Genomic DNA, 26238 nt, shown 5'->3' with positions numbered 1-26238 from the left:
GGAAAGCGCAAATGTACACATTTCTTTATAGTGGAAGGAATGGGAGAAGGATACTCACGCAGATCAGAAAGTGGCAGAAGCCAGACCTGCCAAACATAGGATGCAAAAGGGAAAATGCAGGAAGCACTAACTCCTCCTGACACTTTAACTTGCACATTACACCATTAAGATTCCAGAATGAAGTATTTACAGTGATAATTGGGGTCTGCACTTCTGCCCAATTTTAAGAGACACAAAATGAAGGTTGCTGTGTTTTGAGATACATTACATTAAGTTTTTAAACCATTAAGATGTAACTTCAGCAACTGTCACACAAGCTGTTTTGTCAACCATTAGTTGGACATTAGATATTAATGTCCAAAATGCTTGGGCTAAATATATGCATAATTTATTACTATAGTATCAGAGTGACCCCTGAAGAACTTGTCACTCTGTGCAAGGTATGTAGGACTGCTACTGTTCTCTACCTAAGGAGGGTTAATTCTCTAAGTCAAGCTGCAATAAATTGTAAAGCTTTTAGTTCCAGAAATTCACCATTCAAAACACCAAAGCATGGGCTCTCACATAAACACAGAGTAACTCTGAAGTAAAATAAAATAAAATAAAATAAAATAAAATAAAATAAAATAAAATAAAATAAAATAAAATAAAATAAAATAAAATAAAATAAAATAAAATAAAATANAAATAAAATAAAATAAAATAAAATAAAATAAAATAAAATAAAATAAAATAAAATAAAATAAAATAAAATAAAATAAAATAAAATAAAATAAAATATAGTTATTTATATACCTCTTGGTTCCATTTAAGATCTCAATCTTTAGGTTGGTACACAAAGGCTTAGATAGGGACTTTTTAAGCTCAGATTTTATTTTCAATTTGACAAAATGTGACATTGCTTAAAAAATCCAAGTTTACAAGCCCATGTGCATATATTATATTGCCATGGTTTCCTGCTATAAGCTAAATATACTCTCATCAAAATGTGGTGTTAGGCAAAGAGTCACGTGTTAACTTTTGGTTCTTCCTAAATGCTATTAGACTTGACTTTAAAAGCTATAGTAGTGCCACTACCTGTTCATATTTCCGCATCAGAAATACAATGCAAAGTTTTCATGGTGCATTGACTAAAGGCTTTCAAATTGACCTTCTTCGGATTCACATTTCTCCAAAACAAGTATATAATATACCAAATACAAGCTCATTAGGACTGCAGAAAAGCAGCAGTCCTCCTCTCCCTCAAGGGTAAAGCAATGAAATCCTTTCCAATCATGAAAATAGTATTCTAAAGAGAAATGCAGGTAATAATGCTTAAGAAAATTTTTGTCCCTATCATGAGGAGACTGAGATTAAATGTAAAAGATGCTTATGTTGTAAGACAGCAACAATGTGCCGGCTGCAATAATAAAGGCAGATTAAATTTTTTATCAACAGAAAAATTTGAAGCCACAGATCTGCAGTCTCAAGAGTTTTTCCAAAGCTTGCACAGGGCTTTGCAGAATAGGTTGCTAGACGGAATGAGAACAAGGTACCCAGAATTAGACCTCACTTCTCACAGTCATGTTCTCACAAAAAAAGATACTCTGTACAAAAGCCAAAGAGATGGCTTATAGAGAATGGAAAATGGGATGAGTTATGGAACATGTAAGAAAACACTTCAGCTTTGGTATAACAGATTTTGGTTATGTCTATCATTTTCAAAACTCAGTTTCCAGGAAAGAGAAGCCTCTACCTCCTGTCTGAAGAACTATGCCTGACCCACCAGAGCGGCAGCTTCACGGAGCGGAACAGCAGGCACCGTGGTGCTGGGCTTTGCACACCAGCAGCATTTCACTCCATTTTGCGAAGTCAACATGTATGCAGAGCCTCAACTGTGATGAAAAAATCTCATACTAACTTGATACAATCATCCCAAAATATTTCATGACATGACATTTTGAGACTAACATGAAAGAGAAATAAGATGAACAGAGGTCAAGAGGTATTAAAGGGAGTTTACAGGAGAGAGCTTCTGCAGATAGTCATGTAATTACTAATGATGAACAGCATATGCTGCCAGAAATGTTTAGGCTCAACCTGAAAGATGTATTTTACCTAGCATGTGCATGTATACTCCTGAACAGAAAAAAAAAAAGGGAAAAAATCTATATTCCTAAACGAATTATATCAATACCACACATTTTTCAGATGAGTTCCTAAGCACCCATACTCACGTACTATCACATAAGCATAAATACTAAATGAACTTTTAAGCGAATGAAAAGACTAATTTGTGACCAACTGAGACCAAAATATTTCCACCCATGTCCACATCCAAATATCCAATTAAATTCTACATCTTTCAGAAACAGGGTCAGGACAGCATGTAGGCATTATCCATACGGATTAAATCTCATACTTTATAACTAAATTTGGATATCCACAGAGTGAAAGAAAAGGGACCACAGAAAAGAGATATCTAAGAACAGATGCTGGAAACAATTCTAACATAAGCACATACATCGAAACATTCCAGACATGCTGTTTTTCTGTTCACTGTCCCTGCTTTACGTTATAGAGCAGTTTGAGCAAGTCTTTCAAAATCTCATCTAAACCAGATCTGCTGCTCCATTCAAACCACCCCAGAACCCTACTCTACAGTTCCAAGAGAAAACTGAGATTCAAGTACCTCAAGATTACAACACTACCAATTTTAAAACAAGCAGTATCATTAAAAGAATCTATGATTAGATTATTTTTGTCAGCAAGAAGCATAAAAAGATGTAATAATTAGTATCTGAAACTAGACAAATGCAAACCAGAAACAGGTGCAAGTTTTCTAAACTAATAAAATTATCTACTGCAGCTACCTGAGCAAGAACCCAGGGCAGTCAAAATCGCTACAAGGAGTCTAGATGTAGTTCACCAAAAAAGAGAACAAATTGTAAGGCTTGCTAACAGATTCACTACCTGAAATCTAATATACTACAATTATGCAAGAGGTAATGACTCTTCTAAATTTAAGAACAGCTACTAAAGCTTCCCTTGACAAGAAAATGATTTTTAGCATTAGTCTCTTCTATCTGCTATGGTCGAAAAGGCTCTGGAGGAACAGAACTACCAAAAAAAAAAAAAAAAAAAAAAACCCACACTTTCCATAAAACTTGTTCATTAGATACAACATGATCAAAAGTGGAAACGAGAATAAAAACTGAGCTAAGAAAAGAAATCTAGCCTAGTGTGTTCTCCCACACTTAAAAGTGGAGCACTAGGTCGAGCAAGGCAACAACTAGCTTATTACTATATGATTTTCTGCAGATGGTTAGCCAAGAACTGTTAAAACACATAAATATTTTGACAAGTCTGTCATCCAGAAAAAACCCCATAGGTGGAAATGTGTTTATGCCATGTAAGGACACTGGAAAATGCTGCCCCTTTATTGCCCATAAAATTAACCAAAACTACAAATTTCTTGAGAGCTTTCTTTTAGAACTTACTAGTAGGGTATTTCTAGAAGGTAGTTTTATTTGCAAAGGACATGAGTGCTGCTTCTCCTACAGAAACAGGGACCACTAGAGATAGACTCTTTTCTCAAGTGCTCTCCTCTCTTTCTACTTCCAGCTTCAGAATTTTCTCCTCTTCTTGCCATTCCACTTCCTCTTGATCTTTCTTATGCCTCGGCCTCTTTTCTTCTGTTATTGTTCTTACAAACTTATGCTGTGCTGTCTTGCTTTCTTGGTGTTCTAAAACGACACAGCTGCGCTCCAAACACCAATCCTTCTCAATTTCAGCATTAAAGCTCTTTAGAAGGAGAGACAACAGAACCCTTTCTGAAAAAAACAGAAAGAAAATAGAAGCTTTCTACCTTCTTTCCGAATAGTTTAAAACAGAATATTTTCTCATCTGGTTGAAAGTCCTCGCAGTTACAATTATAGTTTTTACAATCTTGCTCTGCACACACCCACTCAGCAATGCTACTGGGAAGACAATCAGTTGCTTCTCCACATTCCCTTTCTGACTGTTCGGCAAAACTGTAAGTCATTACACAGATCTGTGGGCACAGTGGGAAGAAGTGGGGCCACTTTTAGGTTATGAGTATGTTAAATTCACTGATTTTCATGCAGGTCAGTAAAGATCACTTTTTATTTCTGCTTCTATATCTATCTGTACCCATTTTTGTTTCCTGTAATACAGGCAGGGACACTACCGCCCGGGCAATCTTTTTGTTCTGTATTATTACCTGGTATAACAGGACATTTCTCGGCTAGAACTCCTGAAAAAAAATGCCTTGGAATGAGGACAAACAAAACCCTTGAGGAACACACGCAGAGAGAACTCGGAAAACACAGATTGAATGGGCACAGAGGGGCAAATAGCTGAAGCACATCCTTTACACATGAACAGCAAACCTACTGCAAGGCTAGAAGTGAAGAAACTCTTTCGTACTGCTAAGTACGTTTTTTTAAAAAACACTGTGGAACATAGCCAGAATCTTCATAAATCATGATAGGGCAGTATACTCCAATATTTTATAAGTATATTAATAAATGGTATATTTATAGTATAAGTGCATTAATAAATGCTCTTGTGTTTTATTGCACAACAAATACTAAAATTTGCAAAACACACCTTCCAGTTAAGAACAACACAGTATGGACTCCACAGGTAAAACTATTCTAAGGAAAAAGCAGCCTGCAGGCAATCTTTACTTCCATATTGTGAATGTTAAAATGAAGAGAATAATTAGGAAAATTATCTGCAGATTCTGTCCAGTGCAGTGACCCTTCCCAAAAGCATTTGTTCCCCACCTGCCCCTAGAGCAGCTATTCATATAACTCCAAGCATCAGTTTAAAAAGGAAGAGGACATCACACAAGTCAATGGCTTTCTTGGCACCCAAAAGCCTCATCACAGCCTGCAGCCTTGGCTTAGTTTGGCTTTATAAAGACAGGCAGAGCTTTCCTACAAACACTGCAACAACTGCATTCATCCTAGTGGTTAAGCATTTACCAGTGTTGAGAAGGGTCATTAGAGACCACAGAAGCACTTAAAGCTTACAAGAAATGTTTTCAGCTTTGTAATTACAGTAGCAGTTTTTGCATAGATTTTCAAAAGAACCAACTATTTCAGGAAGAAATATGATGCTTTTTTTTCCCTCAACTTCAACAGCAAATAGTACAAAAATCTTCAATGGAGAACAAATAATAGAAATTACACAGTGCTTTATAGAGATTATCAATACCTAAAAGCAAACTCATTTATTTTCAAGTGTACAGTGTCTTAGTGTCACTCAATTATGAAAATGCTTCATTACAAAAAGCAAAGAATCCTCAAAGTAAAACAAGAATTTAGAGCTTTCAATCACTACAACTCTAACAAATGCTTCTTTTTTACATCCTTTTTGCTTGTAAAATATAAAAGAAAATACAATTAGACCTGCCCCAAGGCACGAACATATAATTAAAGACAGATGTTATTTCAGAATCTTTTGCTGATTAAAGAAACTCCATTTAATGGTTGCAGCTAATTACTCTGTGCAGAACACTAAGTCTGTGTAGGCTGAGGTCTTACATCCATTGTTAAACCACTTACAGTGCTAGCATAGAGAACACTGCTACTGTTCTTCTTTAAGAACCAACAATCTTACTCTGAAAAATAGACTCAGGAGTCTTTTCTACTAAAAGTTCATGAGCACTGCTATGAGACAGAAACTAAAAAAGAAAAAAAAAATGAAAAAGATGAAAGAAGTTAACAAGAAGCAAGTGTGAAGAAATTATAGAAGCTGTAGGAATGAGAAACAAAAGGGAAAAAGCCCTCAAGAAGAGTAAGTACAAACTAGATTTGGAAATCTAGGATTGATTTTGACTGACATTCCGATTGCTCCAAAATACTAGCAGGTCACTCTTAATTTGCTTTTCAAAACTGCAGAAGCCTCGTAAAATTCCTAACACAGTTTCTGCTCTTAACCATTCTAGTTGGAAGCTGCTACTGGATGAGTCTAGATACATATACCAGCACATGCCAGGGTGTTTGACTCTAATCATCAATGTCAATTCAAACACTGCGGGCAAACATCCTTATATGTGATACTCATTCCTGAACTACAAAAACTAGAGCTTGATCAGGGTGGAATAATATAGCTGGTCCTCTAATAACGAGGAAGCAATTACATAGAACTATATCCTTATGCAGAGGCAGAGCATCATTTCTGCCTCCTGTTAAAGGAGGCACCTTAAGAAATAAGCAAGAACATTTGCATGGGACAAAACATTTCCCTTGAATGTTCTTGACACAAGTAAGTGCAAATAAAGGGAACCAAAGTTCTCCCAAAATGTAGAATCAAACTCTCAAACAATATTTTGTATCTAGTCAACCATGGGGAAAAAAAGTCAAGCAACAAAGCCAACTTCTCAAAGCCAAGAAGAAAAAATATACTACTGTATACTACTGTAATTTGACACATATACATTGCTGCAAAGCCTGACACATTACTATATTTTCTGTATCACAGAAAGCTGATCATTTTCAGAAGTCAAAAAGCTATAGTCTTTAGAAAGATGTTCATTTTTCTTCACTATGCAAAGTGTGTGCTGCAGATTATTCTCATTTTTCACAATAAAAATAAAGCTGCTTTGAAGACAGTTTTTCCACAGCAAAGGCACAGTCCTATTTAAGCAACTTGATGCCAGATTAAATACTCTCAAAATTAGCCAAACTTAAGATGACTAGGTCAAACACCCAAAGAACAAGAAGCTATCAGGTTACAGGTCTCCATTATGCCCTGATTCCCACCCTTTTGCATCATCTTGTACAATGAAAGAAACAAGTTTAGCTAATCATGAATTCAAGACCACACATAAAAGAGCATATGCAACTTTAATGTGCCAACTGCATAACTAGCAATTCCAAACCCACTAAACCTTTTTTGTTGTTTGGAGTGAAACGGATTTTTTTTGTAGATAACATTTTTTAAAATATATATTTTAAGTATGTATTTAAATACATATTAAAAAAAAAACTTTCTGAACAGCACCAACAACTGTTTCCATATATGGCCTATGAAGGCCTGTACTCCATCTTCAGTACTATAGTACTGACTGCTACTGCTTCATTCCATGTGACTTCACTCCATGGACCAGCTACATTGCCAGCGAGTCGTGCCAAACCAGGGTGCTAGGTTCATAGGCGAGTTCTGTGGGGAAGTTTTGGGACGAGATGGAGACAGAAATGATAACAGAGCAACAACCAAGAACTTTATGCACATATGTATGAAGTCCTTGATCTTCTTTCTTTCCTCGTCTCCTTTGCTCAAGGTGTTGCAAAGTCTTCTTTCTCACATGACGATCCCAATAGGAGCTCCAGGAAAAAAATTCCTTACTACATCTATCATCTGATCATAGGTCAGCCCAGTAGCTGAATGCTTGATATTAGCTCCTTTAATACCCTAGCACTTGTGTGAAGTGTTAGCATATAGAGATAGCACTGTATAATATATATTATTTAAGTAAAAGAGGAACATGATTTTACCTGTTTACCTTCACAGAATTCAGATTGAAGATAATCCACCAGTAAATATCTGAGGCTGACAGAAAGTGATGGATAAGAGTGCTATAAAAGGTTTCACAAATTCATTTTATCAAGTGCTTTCCATTATAAAGCTATTAGATACATAACATATAAGGATATCCTCATTCTCCACATACAATAGAGTAGATGAGATTAAAAGGTTTAGCAGGTATGGTGTTGAGGGGCTTGCGGTTGGTCTTTTCCAACCATAATGATTCTACAATGCTGTATAACATACCTCTGATGATGTATAACATACCTCATGGACATTGTAAGCTTGTAATAAGCAAAATTTTTTTATCAACAAAAAGTGCATATTTCAAAGAACTTACTCAGAAACAGCACTAAATATGCAAGACCAAGAAGAACAATAACAGAAAGCAGATAAACTATTCCTGCTCTACTTTTATTTGGAGGAAAAAAAGAAAGAAAAAAATAGGGAAAAAAAAAAATAAAAAAAACAGAACTCAAGAGAATTTTCCAAGTAACACAATTAAAAACCAAACACATCCATTAAAAAAACGCATAGATACAAGTTAAGAGTAGGTTTTGAAAGCTGTATTTAGTTTCAAATGCATAAAGACAAACAGAAAAGAAATCATACTGGCTGTACTGGCTGTAAGGAGTAATAGCATAAAGAGATAGTGTAAAATAAAATTGGAAGTGCAAAATAATTAACCTTATGTAGAGAGACTGGAACACTAGAAAGGAAAAAGAAGGCACAAAAAGACATTTACTATCCATAAAATTGTATTTCCTTAGCAAACGAAGAAGCTGGAAATGCTAAAAAGGATGACAATTACCTTACCATCCCTGTGATCCACAACAGGAAGGGCTGAAGCTTTAAATCCATGACACACCCTATCATTTGAGCTAATAAAGGATGACAGCCTCTTGCTATCTGTTACTATGTAGGTCAACAGCAGAGGAAGAAAAAAAATAATACTTTGACAGGGTTTCACATGTACGAGCTTGCAGTAGAAAAACAGAGACTCAGGCTACCATTTAACATCATATTTAAGCTAATTTAATATGTGGGTCCTGCCAAGTGCAAGGTCACACTGAATGCCAGCACCTAGTGAAGCAATCGAGGATCTCAGTGTAGCAGAGTACTGGGGCTTGGTAGGGCTCTCCTGCCTCGCGGGTGCTTCAAACCTTTTTTGCCTGAGTTTAACCGCCTGAGCTAGCTGCTGGTATGAATGACTGACAAAGTTGACATTGGGAAAGGAGCAATTGGAGCAACCTTACAGCTATGAGCAAGCCCACACAGCCTTCTCTTAATAGTCAGCCAGATAAAATTGTAAATGTAGCTTTGAGATGACTTATATAGCAAAACAGAAACTAATTGTTGACCATTGAGGTGAATAGTGAAAAACAACAATAAAAAAGGATGTGCCTGCTGGAAACTGAGGACTACTGGGTAAAAGCATGGCAATGTAAATGAGCTATCTGATTGGACAACCCACATGACAGCATGGACTAGAGCGCATTGATAACCACAACACAAACTATATCAGGTTAAATTTTGGAAACGTATTCCAACAACACTGAAGAAAACTCATCTGCAGATCCAGGTTCCAAACGAGCGGAGGACCCTGCCTTCACTGCATGCCCAAGGCAGAGAAACTATATGGTAACACTGGATTGGATTCACAAGGAGTATTCTTGGATTGGTGAAAGTTGTTCACCATCACCATGAGCACCCTCTCCCAGTTGCCAGCCAGTGTGCAAGAACACAACTTCCCTGCTGGTGCTGCAGTAAGTTACAGTAGCTAGCAGGGTGGTGCCTCAGTAACAAGTCAATCAGCATGTGAAGGAGCCAGCATGAATTTTGTATGACCAAGGGCCATGCTGGTTTCATGGGTTTGATACTGTATGTGTAAAACTGAAGCGTCAGTAATATGATCAACAATAACAGTGTGAATATTACTCTTTGCAAAAAGATACTATAACTCCATATTCCTTGTTTTGCCATTATCCCTGGGCAAAGAACTCTTTTAAGCTTCAGAGCTTTAGCTGCCTATGAAAACCAGCTCTCTTACCAGCCTCTGGTCCTCAGAAGACGAGGCAGCAAGCCAGCAAGGGGTGGGAGAAACCAGCTGAGCATCACTGACCATTTCTGGCCAAATCAGCCCTCCTATCTGGCTGATTGCCCAAGCACTGCTGTTGAGGCAAAGGTTTGAGCAAGACTGAACACAAAGCAGGACATGAAGTTCAAGTGTTGGGGAACTGCATGCTCAGGAATTTTTAATTAGAGCCCAAACTACAGAGAGGATGTCTTCTGCGTACAAATTCCCATGGTCATTACTCTCAGTCATTCCCTCCTCCAATCCATCTGTCTCCTCACTCAGCCAAGCAGTTTCCACTCCTGCAGTTTCTCCCAAAGGGATTACTTTGGGAGATACAAAGATATTATTATCCATCAGCTAGGGTCATTCCTTACCATCTTAAATTTTATTTTTGCATTACCGAGGAGCAGCTCGCGTTCATATTACTTCTCTCTACTGTTACACTGATTATCATTATTGCATATCACACTCAGCCAATATTAGCACCATCCATTTCTTATGCCTGCAACTCCGTTCATCTTCTCCTACTTGGTGTCTTTTTCTTTCTTCTCCTTCTTCCCTGTTTCACAGCTTCTTTTATTTTGGTCAGTGCACAGCTTCACCTCCAGCTTCCAGAGAATAATTAATACTAATTAATTATTTAATCCTTCTCAACCTCCAATCCCCATCATGGCCCTCTGCTAGCTCTGAATCATGCTCTTCCTCTCTTAATCAGTTACTTATTCCCATTTCCCCACCCTATACTGAAGCAATAATGCATTCACCCTGATGTCTGTTTTCACAGAGGGTACCACAATATTTGACAGCTTCTGCATTCTGTATCATGAGTCTTCTTGTAAATCTGAATTCCAGAAGTAAACTTAAGACCCTAAACTTAAGAAACTTAACTAAAACTTAACTAATTCAGAGTAAAAGCCACATGATATGTATGGTCCTAGTTCAAAATTATCAGTTGTTCAGAAACGAAATAAGTTAGGAACTAGCAAAAATATGCATAAAAGAGAAAAGCTGTTCTAAAGGGACAGTAGCAAATGTAGGCTCAGCAGCGGCAAGCATCCAGGTAAGCAGGTGGCAGTAGGTTTCTGTGCACAGAATTTCCTCTGGCACGTTCTATACAGCCCTAAGGAAGTTACCACTGACATACTGGTGTTACACAAGTTATCTTTTCATGATGCTGCTTCACTTGCCCAAAGCTGCTTTACGTATTGCAGACTGACATGCTTTAAGTACTCCTGTGACAGTTCATAAAGAGTGCTCAGGTTTATCCCTCTCCTTTTAGCACTACCCTCTAGCTTCATGCTAAATTGCTACCTGTATATCAATCCTCAGAATCCAGAAGAGCAGTAAACATTCCTGGCATTGCAAGCCACACGCTTATAATTTTACATGGCAAAGAGCACAAGGAAGAGAACAAATTCTCAGAAGTTATCCACAGACATGATGGGTAACAGCTCTCCATTACTTGGGCTCAAGATTATTATGGGTGTGTGGCACTGTCCAAACTGGAACAAAAGACACGTGTCAGCAATTTCTGTTCACCTGCTTCCTCTCACCACAGGAACCAGTTGCACACAACCCTCTTGGCCAAGACAGATTCATTGCTGGTCAATTAATGCTCTGGCATGGCAGCAACATTTGATCAGGCTGAAAGCTACAGATCAGATCTGCCTGTAAGACTGGCAGAACCACAGCCATCACCAGCAATCCCTTGCCCCTATGTGGCAATAGCCGTTCAAAAAGTAGCCCTCTACAGAAACTGGAGGGGAGAAAAAACAAACACACACACAGGGCAACTGTAAAACATGTTCATTTTGAATTCAGTCTCAGAATTTCAATAGCTCTCATTACATAATACAAGAAAACCCTGAGGATAGAAGCATCAAGTTAACATTCCATTCACACAGAAGCACAGAATGGTTGGGGTTGGAAGGCAGCCCTAGAGATCATTGAGTCCAACCCCCCTGCTCAGGCAGGGGCACCTAGAGCATGTGGCACAGGGTCGCATCGAGGTGGGTCTTGAATAATGATATAAGATTACTCATAATAAGTGTAATGTGGAGGTAGGTGTAGTAATGGGAATGACAGGGTTGTTAAAGATTGTAAACATGGTCCTTTTTTTTTTATTTTATTTTTGTTATGGAAAAACGTGCTTACATATGCATGTTTAATGTTGATTACATATTGTGATTCTAAAGGACTATATACAAGTATTCTAAGGATAAACTGTAAATGTAAAGAGACCCAGGCCACCATACAGATACACTGCAACAGTAATACAGAATTACAATAAAAATATTTTACAAAATTCTCCCATACATTGCTTTTAAGAGTAGTTAAAAGAACAGTAAAGTTTTATAAATTTACTTGGTAAATTACTTAAAAACAACAAGACAGGGCAACAAAACACCTGGAAATCATAATCTACATCCCCCCACACCCTGTTACACAAAACAAAATTGTATGTCATTATTCAGTTCTTTAATCTTGCCTGTAAAGCAGAAGATGCAAGACAACTATGTGACCAATTATTTAATCTTTTCAGCACTTTATTAGCAAGGTGGATTTTTTAAATATAGAAACTTGATTAGCTTATGATTCAAGAAAAGACAAAGTCCAGAAAAGAAATGATGGGCCATTTCCTCCCCCACCCTCAAATATGGCAATGTAAGGCCCATTACTGCATAGTATGAATATGAAAAGCCACTAATGCTTTTGCTGGAGAGAACACAAACAGTTCCTACCACCACCACAAATTCAGCAACAAAGTTTACCATACATGGGGAAACTGCAAGGAGCGCAACAAGCCTCACCATGAAAAAGATACCTTTCCATTAAATCTTCCTTATTGGGTAAACAATATTGTTAACAAAGACATGTAGGTTAGCAAAGTCCAGCACGGACTGACAGCGAGCCACAAAGACAGCACAGTGCAAGAAAAAGCATGCAAGAGGAAACTATCATGTGTAAACTACCCCTATATTTTATAATCAAGTCAGCATCTGTAGATAACTTGGCATTCTTTGGTAATTGCTAGATGAATTGTCATTCATATATCTCTGTAATAGAATATGTCAGTATACAGCAAAAACTATGGCATAAAAACAGCAGTGTATCAGCAGTACACACGTAATATCACAGATTTTATTATAACTTACATATGTTTCTAAAAAAATTAAACTAATGCACTGAGGCACTGATTAACAGCTATCAGTACAGTTACAAATACATACAAAATGAAAATATATGAAATACACCATATGAAAACATTTCATGGACTACAGACTTTATGGTCTATGCAACAGGAGATGAGACTGACACAAACTATACTTGACACTACCAAGACAGAAAATACACTTATGATGTGTGTTCGGAACTAAAGTACTAAAATGAAAGAAGAGTCAGAGATATAAAATTGCTCAATTTATTGTTTACTTGTCTTCATCATTATAGCACACAGAGAATGGTTCCTGAACTATCTTTACTTATGATGCCACATACAAGCACACACAGATTCAGTGTATAGTCAGACTTTCTTTTCTCCTCCCAAATCTATTTTCTCAATTTCCAGCAACAAGTCACGCAATTTAAGGACAGTTATAGTCAAGTATTTTATTTCTCAAAAAAGCAGTTTTCACTATAGCAACTACCCTACCTTTTTCATAAAATTGTTAGTTATTTCCCTAACAAATTACTATTTGTAATACTGAATAATTAAGGAAGAGATAATTAAAGATAATATTGTTGATTTGATTAATGAAAACTCCAAGTGCAGAGGGAGAGAAGACATAGAACAGGGGACACATTCCTTCCTTCACTGGCTGTGTTCAAAAAAAATCATGTTTATTTTCAGAAGTTCTGATCCAACAGTTTCAAATATACCGAGCTAGAGCAAACAGGCATACAGTCATAAAAATAACCCAACAAAGAGGTGCAACTGTCTGTGATCCAAGATTTAACATGAGTTTTACCAAAATTAAAGTGAAAACTGCTGAGACAGTAACTTAATTCAAGAGAAAAATACTAATGTGAAACCTTAAGAAAAAAGCATAATTTGAATATGACGACTCAGCAAGATCAAGGATCAACCCAATCTGAGTAGCAAAGGAGCATGAGCAGAGGATAGTTTGAGATCCTCCCCAACTTGCATCTGTCAGGTGAGCAGGGACTCATCAGGCCCTTACTTGGGGGCAGTAAGCACATTAATCCTCAGTAAATAACTAAGACTAACTCGTTCTGTGCACTCACCAGGCTCCCTCCTCCTGCTCTTTGTCATTATAATTTGGACTTTCATAGATCAGAAAAAGAAAAAGTACACAAAATGATATTGGAAATAGGCTTTGACATCCAATTTAGCTTTTATCCTTTAGAAGTTTATGGAGGCTTTTACTTACTTTGCTTCTCAGAGGTTAAAGTTTGTTCTTCATGTTTTAAAAGATAAGACAGTACAAGCCACCTGTCAACATATAACAAAAACCTTTGCAGGAGGGGGAAAAAAAGGTTGAGACAGGTTTGGGCAAAGAATATCAGATCTGAAACACAATATTGTATAAAGCACTAAGAAAAAGTTCTGAGGGGCACACTTTCATCCAACTCCTGCCCCCCACCACTACTTTCTCGGCTAAAAGTAGCAGAGGCAGCAGTCATGCTGTAAATGTATATTCGAGCTTTAGATGTCTCCCATTACTCAGATGTTGAATTACTCAGCACATCCTTAGTCCTGCTTTATCTGAAACGTTGGGCATAAGGAGATAGAAAAAAAATGAAAAAAAACCCAAAATCTTCCTGCCACTTTCTTGTTGTTATTAAATAGTTCCATGGAAAAATACAGCTTCCTAAAGCCAATATGCATTGGTGTTAGAGAACACATCTGAAAATTAGTAAGGAGGCAGGTTATGGTTGAGGCACTTTAAGATGGCTTGCTTCATATGTTACATTGAAAATACAAACAAAACAGATGGAAAAATGATTTTTGGGAAAACATAAAAAAAAAATCAAAATATTCCTTTAATGTTATGTTTCCTGAATTTTCCCAGTTAGTGGAATAAGAGTAAAACATAGCTTGCTTTATTTTGTTCTTTCACAGGTTGGGAGTACAAACTTAAAAAAATGCTATGGAACCTAAGAAGAAAATGATGATGAGTTTCTCAAAATGTATAACCACCAATTGGAGCTGGGGATGGGTGTTCATTTGCTTCCTTGTTATCACATGAAAGGAAGCTCCATAGGCATTTGCAGAAGGAGAGGGTAAGAGGGGTCTTTTAAACTCAATACCATAACCAGTAAATCCCAGAATATGAAAAACTGGATAAAATTATATACCTCATGAACTAAAAAAACTGCTGATGATTTAATCAGTTGATGAGTTGTGTCCATACTGAACCTTCTACAGTGAATAAATGTGGCATTTTCTTTGCAGTGTCTTAGAGTTCCTCCTGCAAGTAATCCTGGAGGTTACTTTCCTCCTTGAAAGATCAGCGGTTTCACTGACCATAATGATTTGGGCATCTCACCAAATGGACACCAATATGCCAAGCCTCATTTTTCTTTGCAAAAGCAGTAGACTGCATGAACTAGTCCCACTGCAAGATACTATTCTGAGTAAATAATGTCAAATAGAGAAGAGGGGAGAAGTCAGGCAAGCCACTCTGCATAACTGAAATGGCATATCCATCTGAACCAAGTAAGTGCTCCCAAGAGATTTATAGAAGCCATAATAATCAGAAAACTGCAGACATATAAAAAACAGACCAATCCAAGGACCTAGAGTTCACGTGTACTTTTAGTAGCACAATCACAAAATTCTGTAGGTTCAAACACACATATGGAAATAAAAACACCATTAGATACTTTACTGATTGACCAAATGAACTGTTCCCATAGCCTCCTCTTGTCAACCAGCAGCTATCATATGTTGCTGAACTGACATGTGAATGAGTAAAAGATGGTCAGAAGGATCCGACAGAAGGTTCTCTTCCATCACTTTATTTCCTCATGTCAAGTAATGCCAACCTGCAGGTGAGTTCTGTTTTATAAAGTCCTCCCTCGGTTACAAATGTAAATCATTCCCCATCATAGTTTTGCAACACAACCACAGGAGAGAGCTGCAACAAGATTATAAAGGAAGTTATTTGCAAAAACCATCCAGTACAAATTCCAGTGACTTCATTAGCCATTTGTTTTAAAGTTTCACATACAAAGTTTCACATACATGTTAAAATTACAGTTAAAATGACAAATAACTGCTTTCCACTTCACAGAGATCAAAGAACAAGAGAAAGCAGATACCAGCTTTCACAGATACCAGCTTTCAAAATGGAAGAGTTCAAAATCACAATACAAAATTCTCTGAAAAAAAATCACCACCATCAAGATGACAATCACTGCAAAGCAGAGTAGTTCCTTCCTCTCCTCTCATTTGGGATGGAAATTATTCTTTCATACATATAAAAATAGACAAAACATTTGTATTTCTCATCACAGATCCAACATTGCTATTTTTAAATATCTACATAAAATTTCAGGTTAACAACAGCCAATTACTGATTAGATACAAATGTAGAGATAAAACAGAAGTAAAAACTCCTCTGAGGTGCCCAATGATAGGAGGGGGCAAAGGGCACAAATAGATACAGGAAATCTCATCTCAACACAAGAAAGCATTGAGCCCTGGAACACGTTGCCCGGAGAGTTTGTGGAGTCTCCATCCTCAGACGGAGATGCTTAAATGCTCAAATTTCAGGTCCCCAACAAACTGCTGTAGCTGACCATGCTTGAGCATTGGACAAGAATTTAATTCTGATCACAATTCTGCAACTCTGAGTTGAAGCAAATTTACTTTTCATAGTTCTATGTCATCAGCAAACTTGCTGAGGATCCCCATTGGCCACATCACCCAGGTCATTAACAAATGCTGGCCCCTGTATTGACCACGGGGAAACACCACCAGGCAGACACCACAGTGATCAGCCTCCAGCTGGGCTTTGAGGCACTGACCACATCCCTCAGAGACCAGCAGCTCATGCAGTTTCCATCCTTCTCACTGACTACTCAATCGAGCCCACGCTTAATCAGCTTGCCTAGGAGGATGACATAGGAGCCAAGCGACAAAAGCCCTCTTGTAGTCAAGGCAACACCACCCGTTGTTCTCCCCATAGCCACCAAGGCAGTCATCCGAGGGCTGAGGACACATGTGCTCACCTGACTCATGCTGCCAGGGCCACTACTGTGCCTGATGCACAAACCCCTGCACTAGGCTGCAGTCCTCTGGGCCTGGCTCTCCATAAGGGCTCTCCCTAACACTGACTAGAAGGGCTTCACTCTCTCCAACAAGGGCTCAGCCAAAACCACCTTCCCCCACCTTCAGTGTAACTACTAGGGCTCCCTTAGCAGCTGCTAGAGCTTCTAAGAAGTTAGGGCATCTTGTGACTATTCTTACAAAGCTGTGGTAAGGACACCCCTGAGTTCCTTAGGGCAATTCTCAGGAGGCCCTCAACAGTCTCAAAGCCCCAAGAAGACGAAAGACACAAACTTCCCATATGTTCAGATATGGTTATTTACTAGAAATCAGCTCTTTCCAAGATCCATCATGATTTTAATTGCCATCAATGCCACTACATCTAAAAAAAAGGACAATTACCCACAAAAAATAGGGATCCAAATTCAGTATATGAAACATTCCCTTTATAATATCAGGACTCAATCATGTACTTATTCCTCCAGAATACTCTCTTCTCCAAAGCACTATGCAATGTAATTTGGAAAATGTGTTCCTCTGGAGAACAATTTCCACTCAAAAAACAATAGCAGAATAGGTATTTTTAAGAAACTAAAAACATGCAACAATAGCATGGGGAAAACAGGCATCATCTGCAACTGTGGAGTTTAGAATAAAACTGTTTCAGTATTATCATTAACAAGAGATTTAAAAAGTCACTAGAAATACAGCAACAGTTCATAATCCAACTGGTTTGTGCTGATAAGTTAATTGGGGCAAGGAGGGGCTGTTTTGTTGTTTTGAAAAGTCATGCAAAATGTTCTGTGACATTCTGCAAACCTTTACAGGCAGAAAATCTGCAGTATAGAAAGTTAGGCTAGGATTTTTTCCCCTGAAAAGAGAATGCAACTATTTTTTTTTCCCAAAAAGTGAATGCAAGATTCCACAGCCTGCATACAGCCAAGAGAAAAAAAAATTAAAAACTACTGAGGAAATTATTTAAATTATTTAAATTATTTAAATTTAGTTATTTTTCCACAGCTGACAAAAGGAAACCGTAAGTGCAGCTGAATTTGGCAGACTCAGCATAAGTTTACATCTCAGAGTGCTCACAGAGTGAGATCACGGCCAGTAAGAGGGTCCACTTCCCACTGCAGGCTGTAAGGTAGATGCCATTCCCACAGATCAGATTTTTTTCCTTGCCATTTGTGAGCACATTAAGACTGATTAAATAAAAAGTAAAATGGATTAGTTTGATTTCCCACCAAGAGCCATCTGCCCATAAAGTGGCTTAACTGTACACTTGAAAAGCCTGAAGCACGCCAGCAGCTCCAAGAGAAAAGTGATGACAAATTACTGAAGAGGAGAAACTTAAGCTACCTGTCTCTACAAATGCCTCGCAGGCCTAGTAATCAATGCTTAACCTCAATGGAGATGAATGTCTAGGATGCAGTAAATACCAATGTCAATTTTTACACTGAATCTAATTTGAGCTCTTTAAACACTACAGAGCAACTACTTTTATCACAAGCATTCCCCTTAACTTTGCAAATAATTTTGCTCATACCACATAGATCAAATTATGTGATTTTTAAAACAAAAGAAAACCATAAGCATAAGCCTGTCTGTCCACTGTGAGCCTCAAGAGACACTAGAGTAGAGCTGGGCTAGCTTTTACAAAATTCTTCTAAATTTTAAGATGCAAAGATATGCTTTAACAAGAAAGCACATAATCCAATTCATGGGTTTGCATCTTAAGCATGCAGAAGAGACAACAGGAAGGAACCATAAAAAATGACTTAAAGTCTGGACAAATATATCCTATAAGCAGCAGAGCTACTGAAGCCCAGATACACTAGTGCCTCTGAGCTTTTTTGTCGCAATGTTTGCTATAACCTTAGTAATGCATTCTATTCCTATTGACATTTCTTAAAACTCCTATCTCTCTTGCTGAAGTCTTAATTTGCAATCTTATTTTCCAGCTACAGAAATGTGCATTCACTCTCAATAGAGCTAGCTAGTAAAATGTAAAAAATAGAAATACATAAGCATTATATTTTCATTATTATGCAAAACAAAAAAAAAAAAAGAAAATCAGAGAAAGATGATCTTATTCCTTGAATACTTTTGTAGAATTCTTAAATTCACAGAATAACAACAGAAATCATGTAATAGAGGTAAATAAGTATATTAAAAAAATCAGGTACTTGGAGAAATTGTAATCAGAGAGGACTTTTAGAGCCAATCTGTTTTCTCCCCGCTAAGGCTTTGTAGAAGGTTTTTCCTTAATTTCTCTCTCCTTGCTTTTGCCTCATTATTTTTACCTTGTTGAACACTGCTTCCCCCTCGCCACAAGTAATTAACCTGCAACAGAACTCTAGGAATTTCAGTAATAAAGCAACAGTCTAGTTATCGAATTAAGACAGATTACAGCACTTGAGTCCACGACTGGAAATGAAAGCAAAAGAATAAATCCCACAAGCTGCATTAAAAAACACTAAAGTTCCACTGCATATAATAAGTGCACTGGTAAATAACTGTCTACTCATTAGACCAAATAATTTTGAACATTCAGAATCGCCTTTATTCCATCATCCTCAAACTTTATTGTTGCACTGACCATGGTTTGGATTTCATAGGTTTCTTAAAGGAGGGGAAGGACATGTGAGGCAAATTAATGGGTTTTTTTTTCCCCCCCAAAAAATGGCCCTGGTGGAAAATACTAACATATGCTATTATACAAAAAACAAAACAAACAAAAAAAAAAGACTCAAAGCCATAATACTTTTTGCAACCAAACCTAATCTGAGAATACAATGCTACAACACTCAAATATCTCATTTGCAAATTAATATCAAAGTTTCCCTTAGGCAAGTGGAGAGAAACTGCTAACTTAAGAACAACAAGTAATCCCCATAGACTTTTGCTCCCTTTGCCCATGTTTAGTTTCAGTTCAATTTTTACGAAAGCATATACACAAAACATATCATATCGCCTAACTTAATTAGTTTTGGATACATTTGCTATAAGGAAACACAAACACCTGAAACTCCAAACTGACAAGGGCCAGGATGTTTGTGTTACTACAATACATTGGTAACATCAGAAGACTCATACTCATCATCAGAACTCATACTAAAGCATGTCCAGTTACCCATGTTGCTTACTATTACTCACACTGTTAGCAACATCAAATAAACCACATTTATGCTGAAGTTCTTTTGATAATCTAATCTGCAAAACTCTAAATGAACCAAAATACTATAGCTCTCCCTGGCCTCAGTCCAACAAGCAAACATTCTGCAGCTTTCCCACGCCCAATTGCTCTTCAGCAGTAACACAAAAAATAGATACTACAGAAAATTAATACTGTTCAATTTTTCTTAAAACAAAAAGGCTGAAGCCCAAAGAACACCAGCTCTAGTCCCCCTCACTCTCATACTACAGGAAATTCACATTAAATACTTTATTAAAATAGACGACAGCAGAAGAAAGAAAGTAGCACTCTACACGTTAAGTTCAGACCGGTGGAGAAAGAATGGAGGATATTTAGACAGATGGTCTCAAATTTGCATTTTGTAAACCAAACACAAAAGCATTTTTCAGTCTTTTACATAATGCACTATTTTCAACAGAACCTTGTGAAATAATACACAGGGGAACCTCCCCCATAGTCCAATATATCTTCATGAGAAGCTCAAAGGAAGCTTTAATAAACTATGGTTTGAAGGATACAGAAGAAACCAAAGGACAATCTTCTATAAATCTTTAACTACTAGCATAATTCTTCAGCCCTCTCTCCAAATGAAACTTCAAACAAAGAACGGCAAAGGTTTATTGATAACTCCAACTGAAAAAAAAGCGTGTCCCAATTAGGAAAGGCAGTGCTCTGGCAATGGAGTGGATAGCTGCAGACTGAGACTAGGTTGTTCATTTCTCTGCAGTAGACACACCAGCTGTTTTGAACCCTAACCTGAAATGGCTTAGTCCTGCTCTCTTCAGCTCCATGGGTGTCCCTGTGAAGAACTACGCTCCCAGCATGTCAGGCCCTAGAAGTTCCTTAATTTCTAAGGCAAGCACCTCAGCTTGTATTTGCTGCCTGCATTCCATAGAGACTGAATAAGTACTGAGTTTAGCCCCAAATGCCACAGTGGTTACTGTGTTTTCAGTGGAAAAGGTGAGATCTTAATTTTAACTGTATCACAATAGCAAATACTCAACATTGCACTTAATGAAGTGTAACTAAAGTAAATGGGGGAGGGGGGAGGGGAGAAGAATTAGAGTGTGGAAAATTGCTTTATGTAATTTTATTCCTGACAGCTTGGCTAGAGGAGACAGAAGACACCAATATAACTGAATAACAGAAGTTAAAGTTTTTTCCTCTGCTCCCTTCTGCTATGGCTGATTAAACTATATAGGCTACAGAAGATAAAAGGATTCAAAGGAAACATTAAGCCTTTCTCATTGCCTTGAAAAATTAAAGCAGGCGAAGGAAAACAGAGTCTTCAGAATTATATTTATTACTTTTACTTCTTTAGAGACGAGACACTTACCTGCTTCTGTCAAAGATAGATATGATGAGCAACAGTGCGTTCGGATTATTGCCATGCAGTTGCTAACACACTAACAAATTGTTAGGCTTGTTATTTTTGTATAATATAGAAGCCAAAGGTACAATGTCAAAGGCCAAATCTTCACTGATCTACACCTACTCACACAGTGAGTAGGCAGTAGAGATGGTCAGTTGTATTGGGAGTATCTGCTATGAATCTGCTGGCAAGACTTTTTTTTGTCTTCTTTTTAAGCATACACAGGACCTACCATCTGAGGCAATACACAATAAGCAGCTGAAGACAGAGCCCTATAAATTTTGAAGGACTGGGCTGTTGACACAACAGTCCAAGTGCTATGAGGAAGGGGATTTACAAAGTTTGAGCTAGTAACATTATATATTTATTGCTTCTGTGATTTACCACAGAAGTGACTAAATTTTTTTTAAGTAATAAAAAGAGCAGTTGCTTGACACATCATTCAAGAAACACATCTGTTTAATTTTCATATTAAAGATAATCAGATTTAAAGAAATCTGGTAAATCAAGGAGATTATATGGCATCTGCATTTTCACTCATTAGGTGGTGAAAAAAAATCACATGAACATTTTGTTTTGACTCCAAATCTATCTTTCAGAACTAGTACAGAAGAACAAAGCACTTAATATAGCTTGAGTGGTCTCACATGGCAGGAAAAAATATAAATGTGTTCGAGGATTTGGGGTAAGTAACTTCTCTCAAGTTTTGCAAGATTTAGGTCAACTTTATATGTCAAGGTTTGTCTCAAAATCCGCTTTTCTTTCCCCAGAGTCTCTGCAATACCCTATTTGAAACACAGCAATTCGTCTTTGAGAAGTGGATTTTTAGGAAGGGTATGCATGCATATTTCTTCAGAAGTTGCTAGAGTAGTCTTTCCCACTCTCCTTCCTTTTGGAAGCAAGATTTGATCTTTCATATTACCAATCCATGCTCTATATTCTACCCATGAAGTATATATGAAGGAAGTACCCCAAAATGAAAAACCAAAAAAGAGTATCAGCTTTCAAAACAGCTTATTCGTTGCCCAAAATATCAATCACAGCTTTGTTTCAGATTTCAAATATTTCCTTGCAAGAAAGCTGTTTCTCTTTTGATGACAGATAGGGACATTAATTCATGAGCAAATTCTTAAGACTGTCAGCAAGGGGCTGAAAATTCCCCCTCTCTTTCTCCAAGGTAGGGCAGAAGGAAAGGAGGACAGGAACAGGAGGAAAAAAACAAGTTAAAGGAAAAAGTAAAGTCTCCAAAGAGATAACCACTATAAGTAGCTTAACAAAAATGCTCAAGAATGTCAATAGGGTCCAGAGGATATGTAAGAATGCAGAGTCAGAAAATAGAATTTCCAGCAAGAATCATTATGTGTATGCTCAACACAAAAGCAAGCCGCCTATATGACAGCCTTCTACTACATCCTTGCTATATTTTGCTGGAAGACAGAAATATGCACATCCTGTACTAGTCTATCAAGCTCAGGATTTAAGGGACAGGTGAAAATGAGGATTAAAATGGTATATCCTAGATATACAGAGACCAGCACAACAAAGACAGGCAGTTTAAAAACAGTTTTTAAACTGCCTGTCTATTTACAAAGGCCAATACTATAATTCACAGAACACACATTTTCCCTTCATTTGCTAAATCAACATACCTATCATATCATCACTACATGTATTCCTCATAGGAATGACCTTTCATCCATTATCTTTTGAAGTCCTGCAGTGCTTGGGAGAACATCTTGCAAATTTGTTAGCCTCCTTCACATTCAAGACCACATTCTCCTCTGGATCATCAGTAGCAATTTTTCTCTTGATGTTTTTTTCATAGCTCATCAGTTTTATTACAAAAAAAAATAAAAAAAATAAAAATACAACTAGCAGGGTATCTGCCACTTGATTTTGCTTCTTGATGGCAAATTGAACAGGTTTTTCATCCCAAACTGAGATAACAAGCCTGAAGATCAGGCTTAGCTTTGTCAATATTTCTGTAAGCAGCAGCAACGAGTACCCATACTGACAATGGAGTGCCTCTTCTTCCTGCATATTGACCACGTCACTTCCAAACCAGCAAGTAGCCTAATTATTAGACTATCTGGTAAAAAGTCAAGAAAGTTGCTCCAGAAGTAAAATAGATAACTATGCCTCACAGTGAATCACACACACAGTGAATCTGGAGCAATCACACAGAGGTCTTCCAAGCAGGTAGGCCTTATTAGCTAAGACAAGCTTAGGATAATCCACTGATCTGCAGGACTAAAACAATAGTCCTCAACTACAAACCAAAAGACAGTCATAAAATTTCAGCATGACAGGAACAATTTGGAGTATGTGCATGGGATGGGCATATATTTTACTGGTTTCATAGGAACCATAGCACAGTTAAGTGACACCTGCTTCTTTTAAGGGCAGAGCAAAAAAAATTTTGTACACAAAACACATTTAGCTTAAAGAGTTAGCAAGTAACTCTTCATCTACAAAGAAAGGATACACACTTCTTAATACCATTCCTGAAGCTGTAGCCTCAGGAACTACACTTAAAAAGGAAATCTGACAAGGACCCAAGTAAGTAGGTTATAGGAAACAACAACATCTGCTCACAACTCCCAGAATCGACAAATGCCTTTTTATGATATCCTATGTAGTCAACAATACAAAATACATTCAGATCTGAAGTTCTGAAATTTTCTGGGTTTGTTTCATTTATCTCTTATTTTAGAATTTGATTTTGACCGCATGAAACCACAGTGACTGGTTAAGTTCATAAACAACAAGACAACAATGAAACAAACAAGTTAGATATGAGAACCCCAAAGACATATTAGTCAGAATGTCTAACCTTAAATTTTGTGCAACATTTAATTGCACCAGCAAATTAACGTTATTGACAGGTAAGTCTGTATTAGGTGTTAAACATCCATCCCTTTCAGTTAGGGGGGCAGGAGAGAAGGCTCCTGGTAAGTGTTTCAAGACAAACAGCAAAGATGCCATAAGGAAAAATACCACACTATTCAGGCAGTCTTTATAACCCACAACAGAAACAGAGAGAGGTAATGACTTCCCTCATTTAATCTTAACACAAATAACTTCAAAATATATCTTACAGTATGTCCAAAGGATAAATATATTTCAGACTGCTTCTGAAAGAACACTATCAGCCTAAGTAAGATTTCTTTGAGTACTGAAGAGCACATTACCATTCACCATCATCCCATTTTACGTATCTTTGACACTGGAGGGAGATTAGTCAACTTCACTTATCTATGGTCTTGGCACTAGAAGGTGATTTAAGTAATTAATATATATTAGAAGCAAGTATATTGCAAAATCCTACTATAAGTTTGAGATTTAATTTCACTTTATCCAGTCTTGTACACTTAGAGCCTCTGTTGTACAGAGCCTTATGTGGCTTCAAAAAACTATCACCAGCATGATATTTACCCCTGCTAAACTTTTTTTATACTGGCAAACACGATGAAGTAAGCCTACTCTCTGACACCTCCAATTCTCTAGAACAACACTAAAAGAACAGATTTCAAGAGCTAGAAAAGGCAATTACGCCATCTACACTAATTTTGTCTCCTGCACATCACAGGCTAATAGCCTTTGGGACACTGCATGAAATTTATATCAGATAACAGTTCTGTGTATGCTATTTTCTATCAAAGAGGTGCTTTCAGTCAGGAGGCGAGAGGGGTGCTAAATCCAGGGAAAGGATTTAGCAGTTTTTCAACAACTTATAGTATTCTCACAGATGTTATGATCTCACTTTTTTTTCCCCCTGAATAAGGGTATTGCCTAATATGGAAAACAACCATCTACCCACTGGACCACAGCTCATTCTTAACCTTACGGTCCCAGCTACTTAAGTAGGCCAAAATGAAATTCCCATTTAAAAAGAAGCCAGGGAGGACACACCTACACATGGCAGCTGAAGGATGCTTGGACAGGCACAACTCAGAAGCTGGAATGTACTGGGAAGCCCTAACGCTGCTGGAGAGAGCAGCAGCAGGAGGATGTGAGGGACTCTCACTATTCATGGGCCTGTCCAAACACTGAAGCGTCTGTCTCTAGATAGGAGCCTCTTTTATAGACCTGATATCATAACTTCCTAACTTTTACACTTGTCAGAAAAAGTCTTAAAGAACAAAAAAAAAATAAAATCAAACAAACAAACAATAACATTACCTTTATAAGCAGACACTTTGCAAACGTCATGGGGAGGAAAGGGTGATAAGGCACCTGAAAGCTACATTACTTACGCCAGCTAGACGCCCTTCTAAAGGGTCTCTCAACCCCAGGCCTCTTCCCCCCTGGGATGCAGCCTGTGCTGCCACACAGCAGCAAAAGCGACACACCACGTCCTTACTGGAAACCAAAGCACTTACCTGTGCCGGTGCTCGTCGTGCCCTTGCCCGTGGATCAGGAAGCTTCCGAGGGTTTTGTCCCCTTTGCTCGTATCCACGTGAGGAATCAGCACATCCTCCAAACCCAGGTCAAAGCGTTTGTGCTTCGAGGAGTCAGGCAGGAAGAAGAACGCTCCGAAGCACAGCGTGATGAAGGCACTAAGAATAAGGAGGAGGATAAATTTCTCGGAGAGTCTCAAGGTAGCCCTGTGGTGCGGGAAGGAGGAGGTGCCCAGGTTCAGGGCGGGCAGTCTCCGCCCGGACAGCGGCAGCAGGGCGGGAGTGGTCATCCTTCCTCTAGCGACCACCCGCCGGGGCTCGGCGCATCGCCCGCCGCGCCGCCCCTCAGCCCGTGCGGAGCCTGGCGCCCACGGCGCCCTCTCCGCTCGCCTCGGCCGCCTCCCGGCGCGGCGCGGGGGC

The 26238-nt window shown here is 38.0% G+C and overlaps 1 protein-coding gene across 1 annotated transcript in view; it reads right to left on the bottom strand.

Moving 5' to 3' along the window:
- MAN1A2 (mannosidase alpha class 1A member 2) overlaps positions 1 to 26167 on the bottom strand; it is a 139717-nt gene extending 113550 nt beyond the window's left edge. The window contains exon 1 of the mRNA XM_026054301.1: positions 25801 to 26167. Coding sequence (XP_025910086.1) covers positions 25801 to 26108 — 308 coding nt within the window. The 5' untranslated portion in view covers positions 26109 to 26167. The remainder of the gene's footprint in view (positions 1 to 25800) is intronic.
- Between the last annotated feature and the right edge of the window lie 71 nt (positions 26168 to 26238).

The sequence above is a fragment of the Nothoprocta perdicaria genome, unplaced genomic scaffold (genome assembly GCF_003342845.1).
Source record: "Nothoprocta perdicaria isolate Ctin4 unplaced genomic scaffold, notPer1 scaffold_120, whole genome shotgun sequence".
Classification (NCBI taxonomy): domain Eukaryota; kingdom Metazoa; phylum Chordata; class Aves; order Tinamiformes; family Tinamidae; genus Nothoprocta; species Nothoprocta perdicaria.
The sequence above is the reverse complement of the archived record's forward strand: the minus strand, read 5'-3'. Positions and strand labels throughout refer to the sequence as shown.